At 55.0% G+C, this 17,779-nt stretch overlaps 1 protein-coding gene across 5 annotated transcripts in view; it reads right to left on the bottom strand.

The window, feature by feature from the left end:
* The window catches only part of LOC146757966 (elongation factor Tu, mitochondrial), a 50,729-nt gene extending 44,815 nt beyond the window's left edge, over positions 1-5,914 (bottom strand). For all 5 annotated transcript variants that reach the window (XM_085518215.1, XM_085518217.1, XM_085518216.1 and 2 more), the window contains exons 1-3: positions 5,848-5,914; positions 5,714-5,748; positions 4,994-5,105 (exon numbers count right to left, since the gene is read on the bottom strand). In XM_085518215.1, the coding sequence (XP_085374341.1) occupies positions 4,994-5,105; positions 5,714-5,748; positions 5,848-5,881 (181 nt within the window). In that variant the 5' untranslated portion in view covers positions 5,882-5,914. The remainder of the gene's footprint in view (positions 1-4,993; positions 5,106-5,713; positions 5,749-5,847) is intronic.
* Positions 5,915-17,779: the final 11,865 nt, after the last annotated feature.

Here is a 17,779-nt window from a genome sequence, read left to right as displayed (position 1 = left end):
CCATATAGGGCTCTATGGGGGGATATGGAACTCTATGGGTCCCTATGGGGTCTCTATGGGGTTATATAGGGCTATATAGGGTTCTATGGGGGGATATGGGGCTCTATGGGTCCCTATGGGGTCCCTATGGGGTCTCTATGGGTCCCTATGGGGTCTCTATGGGGTCTGTGGGGCTCTATGGGGCCTTATCAATGTCCTCATAGGGGCGGAAATGGGCTGAACCCGATTCCGACAGCACTGAAATGGGGTTATATAGGGATAGATAGGGATATATAGGGTTATATAGGGCTATATGGGGAGATATGGGTCCCTATGGGGTCTCTATGGGGTTATATAGGGCTATATAGGGTTCTATGGGGGGATATGGGGCTCTATGGGTCCCTATGGGATCCCTATGGGGTCTCTATGGGTCCCTATGGGGTCTCTATGGGGTTATATAGGGCTATATAGGCTTCTATGGGGGGATATGGGGCTCTATGGGTCCCTATGGGATCCCTATGGGGTCTCTATGGGTCCCTATGGGGTCTCTATGGATCCCTATGGGGTCCCTATGGGATCCCTATGGGGTCTCTATGGGGTCTCTATGGGTCTCTATGGATCCCTATGGGGTCCCTATGGGTCCCTATGGGGTCTCTATGGGGTCTGTGGGGCTCTATGGGGCCTTATCAATGTCCTCATAGGGACGGAAATGGGCTGAACCCGACTCCGACAGCACTGAAATGGGGTCAGATAGGGATATATAGGGTTCTATGGGGGGATATGGGGGGATATGGGGTCTCTATGGGGTTATATAGGGCTATATAGGGTTCTATGGGGGGATATAGGGTTCTATGGGGGGATATGGGGGGATATGGGGTCTCTATGGGGTTATATAGGGCTATATAGGGTTCTATGGGGGGATATAGGGTTCTATGGGGGGATATGGGGTCTGTGGGGCTCTATGGGTCCCTATGGGACGCTATGGGGTCTCTATGGGGTCTATGAGGTTCTATGGGGTCTCTATGAGGTCTGTGAGTCCCTATGGGGTCTCTATGGGTCCCTATGGGGTCTCTATGGGGTCTGGGGACTCTATAAGTCCCTATGGGACTCTATGGGGTCTCTATGGGGTCTGTGGGGCTCTATGGGGCCTTATCAATGTCCTCATAGGGGCGGAAATGGGCCGAACCCGACTCCGACAGCACTGAAATGGGGCAATAGAGACCCATAGAGCCCCATAGAGACCCACAAAGACCCATAGAGACCCCATAGACCCCATAAACACCCCATAGGGACCCCATAGAGACCCATAGAGACCCATAGAGACCCATAGGGACCCATAGGGACACATAGGGACCCATAGAGACCCACAGAACCCCATAGAGACCCCACAGAACCCCATAGAGACCCATAGAGCCCCACAGAGACCCATAGGGACCCCATAAACCACTATAGAGACCCCATAGAGACCCATAGGGACCCCAAACAACCCCATAGAGCCCCAAAGAGACCCACAGAGACCCACAGGGTCCCATACAGACCCATAGAGCCCCATAAATACCCTATAGGGACCCCATAGTCCCCATAGAGCCCCATAGAGACCCCATAGAGCCCCATAGAGGCCCCATAGAACCCCATAGAGCTTCTTCAAGCCCCGCCCCTTCTCCCTTAAGCCCCGCCCCTCCCTCCAAGCCACGCCCCCTCTCCTTTAAGCCCCGCCCCCTCTCCTTATAGACCCCATAAACACCCCATAGACCCCATAGGGACCCTATAAACACCCCATAGGGACCCCATAGACCCCATAGAACCCCATAGAGACCCCATAGAACCCCATAGACCCCCTTCAAGCCCCGCCCCCTTCCTCCTTTAAGCCCCGCCCCCTCTCCCTTAAGCCCCGCCCCCTTTGTTAAGCCCCGCCCCCTCTCCTTATAGACCCCATAGGGAACCCATAGACCCCATAAACACCCCATAGACACCCCATAGACCCCATAGGGTCCCCATAGAGCCCCATAGAGACCCCATAAAACCCCATAGACCCCATATAGACCCCATTTCCCTTAATCCCGGCCCACCTTTGGTAATGGCCGCCGTCAGGGTGGTCTATCCTTTAAGCCCCGCCCCCTCTCCCTTAAGCCCCGCCCCCTCTACCTTAAGCCCCGCCCCTCTCCCTTAAGCCCCGCCCCTTCCTCCATTAAGCCCCGCCCCTCTTTTAAGCCCCGCCCCTTCTTCTCTTAAGCCCCGCCTTTTCCTCCCTTCTATCCCCTCCCCTCTTTTAAGCCCCGCCCCTTCTTCCCTTAAGCCCCGCCCCCTCTCCTTATAGACCCCATAGAGACCCCATAAAGACCCCATAGGGACCCCATAGACCCCATAAACACCCCATAGGGACCCCATAGACCCCATAAACACCCCATAGGGACCCCATAGACCCCATAAACACCCCATAGGGACCCCATAGACCCCATAAAGACCCCATAGGGACCCCATAGACCCCATAGGGACCCCATAGACCCCATAAAGACCCCATAGGGACCCCATAGACCCCATAAAGACCCCATAGGGACCCCATAGACCCCATAAACACCCCATAGACCCCATAAACACCCCATAGGGACCCCATAGACCCCATAAACACCCCATAGGGACCCCATAGACCCCATAGAGACCCCATAGAGCCCCATAGGGACCCCATAGACCCCATAAAGACCCCATAGGGACCCCATAGACCCCATAGAACCCCATAAAACCCCATAGACCCCATAAAGACCCCGTTTAATCCCGGCCCACCTTTAGTAATGGCCGCCGTCAGGGTGGTCTTTAAGCCCCGCCCCCTCCCTTAAGCCCCACCCCCTCTCCATTAAGCCCCGCCCCCTTCCTCCATTAAGCCCCGCCCCCTCTCCTTATAGACCCCGTAGAGACCCCATAGGGACCCCATAGACCCCCCATAGGGACCCCATAGACCCCATAAACACCCCATAGGGACCCCATAGACCCCATAGGGACCCCATAGACCCCATAGGGACCCCATAGGGACCCCATAGACCCCATAGAGCCCCATAGGGACCCCATAGACCCCATAAACACCCCATAGGGACCCCATAGACCCCATAAAGACCCCATAGACCCCATAGGGACCCCATAGACCCCATAAAGACCCCATAGACCCCATAAACACCCCATAAACACCCCATAGACCCCATAAGGACCCCGTTTAATCCCGGCCCACCTTTAGTAATGGCCGCCGTCAGGGTGGTCTTTAAGCCCCGCCCCTTTCCTTCAAGCCCCGCCCCCTCCCTTAAGCCCCACCCCCTCTCCATTAAGCCCCGCCCCCTTCCTCCTTTAAGCCCCGCCCCCTCTCCTTATAGACCCCATAGAGACCCCATAGGGACCCCATAAAGACCCCATAGAGACCCCATAGGGACCCCATAGACCCCATAAACAACCCATAGGGACCCCATAGACCCCATAGAACCCCATAGGGACCCCATAGACCCCATAGAGCCCCATAGGGACCCCATAGACCCCATAAAGACCCCATAGGGATTCCATAGACCCCATAGGGACCCCATAGACCCCATAAAGACCCCATAGGGACCCCATAGACTCCATAGAGACCCCATAGAGCCCCATAGGGACCCCATAGACCCCATAAACACCCCATAGACCCCATAAAGACCCCATAGGGACCCCATAGACCCCATAAACACCCCATAGGGACCCCATAGACCCCATAGAACCCCATAGGGACCCCATAGACCCCATAGAGACCCCATAAAACCCCATAGACCCCATAAGGACCCCGTTTAATCCCGGCCCACCTTTGGTAATGGCCGCCGTCAGGGTGGTCTTTCCTTTAAGCTCCACCCCCTCCATTAAGCTCCGCCCCCTCCATTAAGCCCCGCCCCTTTCCTTTAAGCCCCGCCCTTTTCCTCCTTTAAGCCCCGCCCCCTCTCCATTAAGCCCCGCCCCCTCTCCTTATAGACCCCATAGACCCCATAGAGCCCCATAGGGACCCCATAGACCCCATAAAGACCCCATAGGGACCCCATAGACCCCATAAACACCCCATAGGGACCCCATAGGGACCCCATAGACCCCATAAAGACCCCGTTTAATCCCGGCCCACCTTTGGTAATGGCCGCCGTCAGGGTGGTCTTTCCTTTAAGCCCCGCCCCCTCCCTTAAACCCCGCCCCTTCCCTTAAGCCCCGCCCCCTCTCCTTATAGACCCCATAGAGACCCCATAGAGCCCCATAGGGACCCCATAGACCCCATAAAGACCCCATAGACCCCATAAGGACCCCGTTTAATCCCGGCCCACCATTGGTAATGGCCGCCGTCAGGGTGGTCTTTCCTTTAAGCCCCGCCCCTTCCCCTAAGCCCCGCCCCCTCTCCTTATAGACCCCATAGAGACCCCATAGAGCCCCATAGGGACCCCATAGACCCCATAAAGACCCCATAGGGACCCCATAGACCCCATAAAGACCCCATAGACCCCATAAAGACCCCATAGGGACCCCATAGACCCCATAAAGACCCCATAGGGACCCCATAGACCCCATAGAACCCCATAAAACCCCATAGACCCCATAAAGACCCCATTTAATCCCGGCCCACCTTTGGTAATGGCCGCCGTCAGGGTGGTCTTTCCTTTAAGCTCCACCCCCTCCATTAAGCTCCGCCCCCTGCATTAAGCCCCGCCCCCTCCCTTAAGCCCCGCCCCCTCTCCTTATAGACCCCATAGAGACCCCATAGAGCCCCATAGGGACCCCATAGACCCCATAGGGACCCCATAGATCCCATAAACACCCCATAGGGACCCCATAGACCCCATAAAGACCCCATAGGGACCCCATAGACCCCATAGAGCCCCATAGGGACCCCATAGACCCCATAAAGACCCCATAGGGACCCCATAGACCCCATAAAGACCCCATAGGGACCCCATAGACCCCATAGACCCCATAGAACCCCATAAACACCCCATAGACCCCATAAAGACCCCATTTAATCCCGGCCCACCTTTAGTAATGGCCGCCGTCAGGGTGGTCTTGCCGTGGTCCACGTGGCCGATGGTTCCCACGTTGACGTGGGGCCGGTCCCTCACGAAGGCCTCGGCGGCAAGATGGCGGCTCTGGAGGACCAAGTCACGTGACCACACACCCAGAGTGAGTGGACCTTCTACCCGCCACAGATAACCATAGAGATGCCATAGGGACCCCATAACCCCACAGAGACCCCATAGAATGCCATAAATACCCTATTGGAACCCCATAGACCCCATAGGGACCCCATAGATCCCATAGAGACCCCATAGACCCCATAGAGACCCCATAGACCCCATAGAGACCCCATAGAATGCCATAAATACCCTATTGGAACCCCATAGGGACCCCATAGACCCCATAGGCACAGCATAGAGACCCATAAGGGTCCCATAGAGACACACAGACCCCATAGAGACTCATAGAGACCCCATAGGGACCCATAGACACCCATAAAACCCCATAGACCCCATAGAGCCCCATAGAGACCCATAGGGATCCATAGGGACCCACAGAGACCCATAGGGATCCATAGGGACCCATAGAGACCCATAGGGACCCCATAGAAACCCATAGAGACCCATTGAGACCCATAGACCCCATAGAGACCCATAGAGACCCCATAGGGACCCATAGGGACCCATAAAACCCCATAAACCCCATAAAACCCCATAGACTCCCACAACTCCACACTCACCCCAACGTTAGCCAATGGCAGCCGACATCGCAAGGCTGGAGATGGGATAAAAATGGGGTAAAATAAGGGAAAATAGGGTAAAAATGGGGTTATAATAAAGATAATGGGGCCTACTCCCCCCCCCACCCCATTACCGGCCGCACGCAGAAGGGCGGCGGGCAGCGCCATCTTGGACGTCCTCAAGGCCTACAAACCGGATGTGACGTCAGGCAAGACGAGACTTCCGCTTGAGGCTAGAGAGGCTTCCGGTTTGGCTAGAGGTCGGGGCGCTCTAGGGGTAGTGGAGGTGCGACTCGGTGGTGGATTGGAGGAATGATGGGGATGGAAGGGGGATGGAGGGGAGGGGAGGGGGGGATGTGGGGCTGGACCCATAGAGACCCCATAGGGACCCCATAGGGACCCCATAGGGAACCCATATAGCCCCATTCTGCCCCATAGAGACCCCTTAGAGACCCATAGAGACCCATAGAGACCCCTTAGAGCCCCATAGAGACCCTATAGAGCCCCATAGAGACCCTATAGAGACCCCATAGACCCCATAGATCCCATAGGGACCCCATAGAGACCCCATAGAGACCTCATAGAGACCCATAGGGACTCCATAGAGACCCATTCTGCCCCATAGAAACCCCTTAGAGCCCCATAGAGACCCACAAACCCCATAGGGACCCATAGGGACCCCATAGAGACCCATAGAGACCCATAGAGACCCCATAGGGACCCATAGAGGCCCCATAGGGACCCCATAGGGACCCATTCTGCCCTATAGAGACCCCTTAGAGCCCCATAGAGACCCCATAGAGCCCCATTCTGCCCCATAGAAACCCCTTAGAGCCCCATAGAGACCCACAGACCCCATAAGGACCCATAGAAACCCCATAGGGACCCATAGAGACCCATAGAGACCCCATAGGGACCCATAGAGCCCCATTCTGCCCCATAGAGACCCCACAGACCCCATAGAGGCCCCATAGGGACCCATAGAGACCCATAGAACCCCATAGAGACCCCATAGGGAACCCATATAGCCCCATTCTGCCCCATAGAGACCCCATAGGGAACCCATATAGCCCCATTCTGCCCCATAGAGACCCCTTAGAGACCCATAGAGACCCTATAGAGCCCCATAGAGACCCCATAGGGACCCATAGAGCCCCATTCTGCCCCATAGAGACCCCACAGACCCCATAGAGGCCCCATAGGGACCCATAGAGACCCATAGAACCCCATAGAGACCCCATAGGAAACCCATATAGCCCCATTCTGCCCCATAGAGACCCCATAGGGAACCCATATAGCCCCATTCTGCCCCATAGAGACCCCATAGGCCTCACAGACCCCATAGAGCCCCATAGAGACCCCATAGAGACCCCATAGAGACACATAGAGACCCATAGAGCCCCACAGACCCCATAGAGGCCCCATAGGGACCCATAGCGGAATCTATGGGGCGCCCCCCTATTTCCTCTGCCCCACACCCTCTCCCCACTTGTAGGGCGGCGCTTCCTGTCCCGTTCCCCACTTCCTGCCCCATAACCGCCTCCACCCCAACGGCTGCTGCCCCACAGGTATGGGGCGCTGGGTAGGGGGGGGTCTATGGGGCAGAAATGGGGTCTATGGGGCGGCCTATAGGGTCTATGGGGCAGAAATGGGGTCTATGGGGTGGCCTATGGGGTCTATGGGGCGGCCTATAGGGTCTATGGGGCAGAAATGGGGTCTATGGGGCGGCGTATGGGATCTATGGGGCGGCCTATGGGATCTATGGGGCGGCCTATGGGGTCTATGGGGCAGAAATGGGGTCTATGAGGCAGCCTATAGGGTCTATTGGTCAGAAAGAGGGTCTATGGGGCAGCCTATGGGGTCTATGGAGCAGCCTATAGTTTCTATGGGGCAGAAATGGGGTCTATGGGGTGGCCTATGGGGTCTATGGGGCAGAAATGGGGTCAATGGGGCGGCCTATGGGGTCTATGGGGCAGAAATGGGGTCTATGGGGCAGAAATGGGGTCTATGGGGCGGCCTATGGGGTCTATGGGGCAGAAAGAGGGTCTATGGGGCAGAAATGGGGTCTATGGAGCGGCCTATGGGGGCTATGGGGCAGCCTATGGGGTCTATGGGGCAGAAGTGGGAGCTATGGGGCAGAAATGGGGTCTATGGAGCGGCCTATGGGGGCTATGGGGCAGAAAGAGGGTCTATGGGGCAGAAATGGGGTCTATGGGGTGGCCTATGGGGTCTATGGGGCAGCCTATGGGGTCTATGGGGCACTATAAGGTGTTATGGGGTCTATAGGGCTCGCTATGGGGAGATGTGGGGCAGCCATGAGGTGGTTATGGGGCACTATGGGGTCTATGGGGCAGCCTATGGGGTCTATGGGACAGAAATGGGGTCTATGGGGCAGAAATGGGGTCTATGGGGCGGCCTATTGGGTCTATGGGGCAGCCTATGGGGTCTATGGGGCAGAAGTGGGAGCTATGGGGCAGAAATGGGGTTTATGGAGCGGCCTATGGGGGCTATGGGGAAGAAAGAGGGTCTATGGGGCAGAAATGGGGTCTATGGGGTGGCCTATGGGGTCTATGGGGCAGCCTATGGGGTCTATGGGGCACTATAGGGTGTTATGGGGTCTATAGGGCTCGCTATGGGGAGATGTGGGGCAGCCATGGGTTGGTTATGAGGCACTATGGGGTCTATGGGGCAGCCTATGGGGTCTATGGGACAGAAATGGGGTCTATGGGGCAGAAATGGGGTCTATGGGGCGGCCTATGGGGTCTATGGGGCGGCCTATTGGGTCTATGGGGCAGAAGTGGGAGCTATGGGGCAGAAATGGGGTCTATGGAGCGGCCTATGGGGGCTATGGGGCAGAAAGAGGGTCTATGGGGCAGAAATGGGGTCTATGGGGTGGCCTATGGGGTCTATGGGGCAGCCTATGGGGTCTATGGGGCACTGTAAGGTGTTATGGGGTCTATAGGGCTCGCTATGGGGAGATGTGGGGCAGCCATGAGGTGGTTATGGGGCACTATGGGGTCTATGGGGCAGAAATGGGGTCTAAGGGGCAGAAATGGGGTCTATAGGGTGGCCTATAGGGTCTATGGGGCACTATAGGGTGTTATGGGGTCTATAGGGCACGCTATGGGGAGATGTGGGGCAGCCATGGGTTGGTTATGGGGCACTATAGGGTCTATGGGGCAGAAATGGGGTCTAAGGGGCAGAAATGGGGTCTATGGGGCGGCCCATGAGGTCTATGGGGCAGCCTATAGGATCTATGGGGCAGCGTATAGGGTCTATGGGGCACTATAAGGTGTTATGGGGTCTATAGGGCGCGCTATGGGGAGATGTGGGGCAGCCATGGGTTGGTTATGGGGCACTGTGGGGTCTATGGGGCAGAAATGGGGTCTATGGGGCAGAAATGGGGTCTATGGGGTGGCCTATGGGGTCTATGGGGCAGCCTATAGGATCTATGGGGCAGCGTATAGGGTCTATGGGGCACTATAGGGTGTTATGGGGTCTATAGGGCACGCTATGGGGAGATGTGGGGCAGCCATGGGTGGGTTATGGGGCACTATGGGGTCTATGGGGCAGAAACGGTGTCTAAGGGGCAGAAATGGGGTCTATGGGGCAGAAATGGGGTCTATGGGGTGGCCTATGGGGTCTATGGGGCAGTCTATAGGGTCTATGGGGCAGAAAGAGGGGCTATGGGGCGACCTATGGAGTCTATGGGGCAGAAATGGGGTCTATGGGGCAGAAAGAGGGGCTATGGGGCGGCCTATAGGGTGTATGGGGCGGCCTACAGGGTCTATGGGGCAGAAATGGGGTCTATGGAGCCCCAATGAATCTATGGGGCAGCTATGGGGCGCTGTGGGGTCTATGGGGCACCAATGTATCTATGGGGCAGCTATGGGGCGCTGTGGGGTCTTATGGGGCAGTAATCGATCTATGGGGCAGCTATGGGGTCTATGGGGCACCATGAATTCTATGGGGCGCTGTGGATTCTATGGGGCACCAATGGATCTATGGGGCCGCTATGGGGCACCGTGGGGTCTATGGGGTGCCAATGGATCTATGGGGCTGCTACGGGGCACTGTGGATTCTATGGGGTGCCAATGGATCTATGGGGCTGCTATGGGGCACCGTGGATTCTATGGGGTGCCAATCGATCTATGGGGCTGCTATGGGGCACTGTGGATTCCATGGGGCAGCTATGGGGCACCGTGGATTCTATGGGGTGCTGTGGATTCTATGGGGCACTGTTGGGTCTATGGGGCTGCTATGGGACGCTGTGGTGTCTATGGGGCTCCAATGGATCTATGGGGCAGCTATGGGGCACCAATGGATCTATAGGGCCGCTATGGGGCACCGTGGGGTCTATGGGACCCCAATGGATCTATGGGGTCGCTATGGGGCACCGTGGATTCTATGGGGTGCCAATGGATCTATGGGGCATCTATGGGGCACCGTGGATTCTATGGGGTGCCAATGGATCTATGGGGCAGCTATGGGGCACAGTGGATTCTATGGGGCCCCAATGGATCTATGGGGCAGCTATGGGGCACCATGGGGTCTATGGGGGCACCAATGGATCTATGGGGCCCCAATGGATCTATGGGGCACTGTGGATTCTATGGGGCAGCGCCCTTCAGTGCTTCCTTCCCTGTGCCCCACAGCTGCCCCCCAAGTTGTGGGGCAGCCCCATGGCGCTCCCCACATCCACCCTCTGCGCCCTCCTGGCCATCGCCGCCATCGCCCCATTGATTCCAACCACTGACCCACAAGTGGACACCAGCGACCCACAAGTGGACCCCAATGACCCACAAGCGGACCCCACTGACCCACAAGTGGACACCAGCGACCCACAAGTGGACCCTGCCCCACAAGTGACCTCTGTGGACCCCCAACTGACCACCATGGACCCACAAGTGGCTACTATTGACCCACAAGTGGACACCAGTGACCCACAAGTGGCTACTATTGACCCACAAGTGGACACCAGCGACCCACAAGTGGACCCCATTGACCCACAAGTGACCACCCTGGACCCACAACTGACCGTGGACCCACAAGTGGACACCACTGACCCACAAGTGACCACCCTGGACCCACAAGTGAGCTCCGTGGACCTACAACTGACCCCCACTGCCCCCCAAGTGGCCACTATTGACCCACAAGTGGACCCCATTGACCCACAACTGACCCCCTCTGCCCCACAACTGGGCCCCACTGACCCCCAAGTGGACCCCATTGCCCCACAACTGACCCCCACTGCCCCCCAAGTGACCCCCTCTGCCCCACAACTGACCCCCTCTGCCCCACAAGTGGGCCCCATTGACCCACAAATGACCACTCTGGACCCCCAAGTGACCCCTGCCCCACAAGTGACTCCCTCTGCCCCACAACTGACCACTACTGCCCCACAAGTGACCCCCTCTGCCCCACAACTGACCCCCATGGACCCACAACTGACCACTACTGCCCCACAACTGACCCCCTCTGCCCCACAAGTGGCCTCTATTGACCCACAAGTGACCCCCAGCCCCCCAAGTGGCCCCTCTGCCCCACAAGTGACCCCCTCTGCCCCACAACTGACCACTACTGCCCCACAACTGACCCCCTCTGCCCCACAAGTGGCCTCTATTGACCCCCAAGTGACCCCCAGCCCCCCAAGTGCCCCCTCTGCCCCACAACTGACCCCCATTGACCCACAAGTGGCCCCCAGCCCCCCAAGTGCCCCCTCTGCCCCACAACTGACCCCCATGGACCCACAACTGACCCCCTCTGCCCCACAACTGACCCCCTCTGCCCCACAAGTGGCCTCTATTGACCCACAAGTGACCCCCAGCCCCCCAAGTGCCCCCTCTGCCCCACAACTGACCACCCTGGACCCACAACTGACCCCTATTGACCCCCAACTGACCCCAATTCCCCCCCTCGTCTCCCCCCCCCGGCTCTGGTTGACGGCCATAGTCTCCACGGCGGCCATCTTGGTAGCCACGTGTATCGCTGTAACCACGTGGTTCCGGTGGAAGAAAACTTCCGGTTCCGGGACTATACAACCTTGGATTGGTCAGATACCGGAAGCGGAAGTGGATGATGATGATGAGGAGGAGGAGGATGATGGGAAGGGGATGAAGCCGTTGGACGCCATGATGGTCACGGGACCGGAAGTGGCGACTCCTCTGAGCACCTTTGTAGCCAATGGGGAGCGAGAGGGGGAGGGGGGGGACCCCAATATGGGACCCTAATATGGGGCCCTATAGGACCCCATAGGACCCATAGGACCCCATAGGACCCAATAGGATCCATATATGGGACCCCATAGGACCCTATAGGATCCCATAATACCCCATAGGACCCCATAGGACCCTATAGGATCCCATAGGATCCATAGGACCCCATAGGAGCCTATAGGATCCCATAATACCCCATAGGACCCATAGGACCCTATAGGATCCCATAATACCCCATAGGACCCTATAGGATCCCATAGGACCCACAGGACCCCATAGGACCCTATAGGATCCCATAGTACCCCATAGGACCCATAGGACCCTATAGGATCCCATAGGACCCCATAGAACCCATAGGACCCTATAGGATCCCATAGGACCCATAGGACCCCATAGGACCCTATAGGACCCCATAGGACCTATAGGACCCCATAGGATCCCATAGAACCCCATAGGACCCTATAGGATCCATATATGAGACCCCATCGGACCCTATAGGATCCCATAATACCCCATAGGACCCATATATGGGACCCTATAGGACCCTATAGGATCCCATAATACCCCATAGGACCACATAAGACCCATAGGACCCTATAGGATCCCATAGTACTCCACAGGACCCTATAGGACCCCATAGGACCCCATAGGACCCATAGGATCCCATAGGACCCAATAAGACCCTATAGGACCCCATAGGATCCCATAGGACCCCAATGGGACCCTATAGATATGGGACCCTAATATGGGACCCTATAGGACCCATATATGGGACCCTATAGATATGGGACCCCGACATGGGACCCTATAGATATGAGACCCCAATATGGGACCCCAATATAGGACCCTATAGGACCCCAATGGGACCCATATATGGGACCCCAATATGGGACTTTAATGGGACCCCATAGGACCCTATAGGGCCCCATGGGACCCCATAGGACCCTATAGGATCCCATAATACCCCATAGGACCCATATATGGGATGCCATAGGACCCCATAGGATCCCATAGGACCCCAATGGGACCCTAATATGGGACCCCATAGGACCCTATAGGATCCCATAGGACCCCTATAGGACCCCATAGATATGGGACCCTAATATGGGACCCCATAGGACCCTATAGAATCCCATAGGACCCTATAGGACCCCATGGAACCCCATAGATATGGGAACCTATAGGACCCCATAGGACCCTATAGGATCCCATAGTACACCATAGGACCCTATAGGATCCCATAGGACCCTATAGGACCCCATAGGACCCATAGGACCCTATAGGACCCAAAGGACCCTATAGGATCCATAGGACCCCATAGGACCCTATAGGACCCCATAGGATCCCATAGGACCCTATAGGACCCCATAGGATCCCATAGGACCCCATAGGACCCTATAGGACCCCATAGGATCCCATAGGACCCCAATGGGACCCTATAGATATGGGACCTTAATGGGACCCTATAGAATCCCATAGGACCCCATATATAGGACCCCAATATGGGACCCCATAGTGTATCTATAGGAAAGAACGGACAGCGTCTGATTGGAGGAGACTTCGTTTTACTCATTATAATATGTTAATCAGATGCTAATGAGATGCTAATTAATAAACCCAGCCCTTTTTATCCTGGTGTCATTATGTCATTAATTAGCGTCGTGTTAATTGAGACTGGGGGCCAATGGGTGCCCATAGGGACCCATAGGGACCCATAGATTCCTATGGGAGCCCATAGATTCTAATGGGAGCCTATAGATTCCAATGGGAGCCCATAGATTCCAATGGGAGCCTATAGATTCCTATGGGAGCCCATAGATTCCAACGGGAGCCTATAGAATCCAACGGGAGCCTATAGATTCCTATGGGAGCCTATAGATTCCAATGGGAGCCCATAGATTCCAATGGGAGCCTATAGATTCCAATGGGAGCCTATAGATTCCAATGGGACCCATAGATTCCAATGGGAGCCTATAGATTCCAATGGGAGCCCATAGATTCCAATGGGAGCCTATAGATTCCAATGGGAGCCTATAGATTCCAATGGGAGCCTATAGATTCCAATGGGAGCCCATAGATTCCAATGGGAGCCCATAGATTCCTATGGGAGCCTATAGATTCCTATGGGAGCCTATAGATTCTAATGGGAGCCTATAGATTCCAATGGGAGCCCATAGAATCCAATGGGAGCCTATAGATTCCTATGGGAGCCCATAGATTCCAATGGGAGCCCATAGAATCCAATGGGAGCCCATAGATTCCAATGGGAGCCTATAGATTCCTATGGGAGCCCATAGATTCCAATGGGAGCCTATAGATTCCTATGGGAGCCCATAGATTCCTATGGGAGCCCATAGATTCCAATGGGAGCCTATAGATTCCAATGGGAGCCCATAGATTCCTATGGGAGCCTATAGATTCCAATGGGAGCCCATAGATTCCAATGGGTGCCTATAGATTCCTATGGGAGCCCATAGATTCCAATGGGAGCCCATAGATTCCTATGGGAGCCTATAGATTCCTATGGGAGCCCATAGATTCCAATGGGAGCCTATAGATTCCTATGGGAGCCCATAGATTCCAATGGGAGCCCATAGATTCCTATGGGAGCCTATAGATTCCAATGGGAGCCCATAGATTCCTATGGGAGCCCATAGATTCCAATGGGTCCCCATAGACTCTAATGGCGGTCCTCCAGCCCACTAGGGGGCGCTACCCGAAGAGGCTCCCATAGACTATAATGGGTTCCCATTGTACTCAATGTAACCCCCGGGCCCATTGCAATGTACGGCTCCTGGCGGTCCTCCAGCCCACTAGGGGGCGCTACCCGAAGAGGCGCCCATAGATTCCAATGGGAGCCCATAGATTCCAATGGGTTACTATGGGATCCTATGGGTGTCAATGGACAGTCCTCCAAGCCACCAGGGGGCGCTACCCAAAGAGGCGCCCATAGATTCCAATGGGTTCCTATGGGTGTCAATGGGTTCCTATGGGCATCAATGGGTGCTGATGGGTTCCAATGGGTGCCAATGGGTGCCCATAGATCCCAATGGGAGCCCACAGGTGCTCATAGGCACCCATAAGTGCCCATAGACTCCAATGGGAGCCCATAGGTCCCCATAGATTCCAATGGGAGCCCATAGGAGCCCATAGGTCCCCATAGATTCCAATGAGAGCCCATAGATTCCAATGGGTGCCCATAGGTCCCCATAGATTCCAATGAGAGCCCATAGGAGCCCATAGGTGCCCATAGCTTCCAATGGGTGCCCATAGACTCCAATGGGAGCCCATAGGTGCCCATAGATTCCAATGAGAGCCCATAGACTCCAATGGGTGCCCATAGGTCCCCATAGATTCCAATGGGAGCCCATAGACTCCAATGGGAGCCCATAGATTCCAATGGGAGCCCATAGACTCCAATGGGAGCCCATAGGAGCCTATAGATTCCAATGGGAGCCCATAGATTCCAATGGGGGCCTATAGATTCCAATGCAAGCCCATAGGAGCCCATAGGTGCCTATAGATTCCAATGCAAGCCCATAGGAGCCCATAGGTGCCTATAGATTCCAATGAGAGCCCATAGGAGCCCATGCATTTCAGGGCAGTCCTCCAACCCACTAGGGGGCGCTACCCAAAGAAGCGCCCATAGACGCCAATGGGTCCCCATAGACTCTAATGGCGGTCCTCCAACCCACTAGGGGGCGCTACTAAAGAGTCGCCCATAGACTATAATGGGTTTCCCATTGTACTCAATGTAACCCCCGGGCCCATTGCAATGTACGGCTCCTGGCGGTCCTCCAGCCCACCAGGGGGCGATACCCGAAGCTCCGTCTCGGGGCGGAAGTGCGGACAGTGAACGGGGTACAAGCGGCGGCCGCGGTGTGAGGCAGCAGGAGCGGACCGGAAGTAGGCCTCAAACCGGAAGGGAGGAGGAGGCGGGACAAAGCCCAGAGAAACGCGTTCAGATTGGCCCAGAAGAACAAGAGGCGGCGCGGGATTGGTGGGCCGGTTAAACGGAGGCCCAATAGGAGAGCGGTAAAGGCGTCATATGACAGGTAGGGGGAGGAGTCGGTGCAGAAGAAGGCGCGGCCGCCGACGGAGGAGGGAGACAAGATGGCGGCGCGGCTGGCCAGGATGTGGAGCCAGGCCACGTTCACTGCGGGATAGAGGGGGGATTATATGGGATATATGGGGATATATGGGGATATAGGGGGCTATATGGGGGATATAGGGGTTATATGGGGGGATATGGGGGGTATATGGGGATATATGGGGATATATGGGGTATATGGGGTTATATGGGGTTATATGGGGTTATATGGGGGATATATGGGGTTATATGGGGTTATATGGGGGATATATGGGGGTATATGGGGTTATATGGGGGATATATGGGGTTATATGGGGGGATATGGGGTTATATGGGGGATATATGGGGTTATATGGGGGGATATGGGGTTATATGGGGGATATATGGGGTTATATGGGGGGATATGGGGTTATATGGGGTTATATGGGGTTATATGGGGGGATATGGGGTTATATGGGGGTTATATGGGGGTTATATGGGGATATATGGGGGTTATATGGGGATATATGGGGGTATATGGGGATATATGGGGTTATATGGGGGGATATGGGGTTATATGGGGTATATAGGGGGGGATATGGGGTTATATGAGGGATATAGGGGGTTATATGGTGGATATAGGGGGATATATATGGGATATGGGGATATAGGGGGTTATATGGGGGATATAGGGGGGATATGGGGGATATAGGGGGTTATATGGGGGATATAGGGGGGATATGGGGTTATATGGGGGGATATGGGGTTATATGCGGTTATATGGGGGATATTTGGGGTTATATGGGGGGATATGGGGTTATATGGGGGGATATAGAGGATATATGGGGTTATATGGGGGGATACGGGGAATATAGGGGGTATATATGGGGGATATATGGGGGTATATAAGGGATATATGGGGGTATATAGGGGATATATGGGGTTATATGGGGCATATATGGGGTTATATGGGGATATATATGGGGCTTTATAGGGATATGGGGGGATATAGGGGGGATATATGGGGTTATATGGGGTATATAGGGGATATATGGGGTTATATGGTGGATATAGGGGGTTATATGGGGTTATGTGGGGTATATAGGGGATATAGGGGGGATATAGGGGGTTATGTGGGGTATATAGGGGATATAGGGGGGATATAGGGGGTATATAGGGGATATGGGATATATATGGGGCTTTATAGGGATATGGGGGGATATAGGGGGGATATATGGGGTTATATGGGGTATATAGGGGATGTATGGGGAATATAGGGGGTTATATGGGGATATATGGGGGGATATGGGGATATATGGGGGGATATGGGGTTATATGGGGGGATATGGGGTTATATGGGATATATGGGATTATATGGGATATATGGGATATATGGGGTTATATGGGGTTATATGGGGGATATATGGGGGATATATGGGGATATATGGGTTATATGGGGTTATATGGGGGATATATGGGGTTATATGGGGGATATATGGGGTTATATGGGGTTATATGGGGGATATGGGGGATATATGGGGTTATATGGGGTTATATGGGGTTATATGGGGTTATATGGGGGGATATGGGGGGATATGGGGGGATATGGGGTTATATGGGGTTTATATGGGGAATATGGGGGGATATGGGGTTATATGGGGGATATGGGGGGATATGGGGTTATATGGGGTTATATGGGGGATATATAGGGTTATATGGGGTTATATGGGGTATATGGGGATATATGGGATATATGGGGTATATAGGGGTTATGGGGATATT

This window comes from Coturnix japonica, chromosome 17, assembly GCF_054131305.1.
Source record: "Coturnix japonica strain WE chromosome 17, WE-NBRP24, whole genome shotgun sequence".
Classification (NCBI taxonomy): Eukaryota; Metazoa; Chordata; class Aves; order Galliformes; family Phasianidae; genus Coturnix; species Coturnix japonica.
This window is presented reverse-complemented; position numbering and strand designations above follow the sequence as displayed.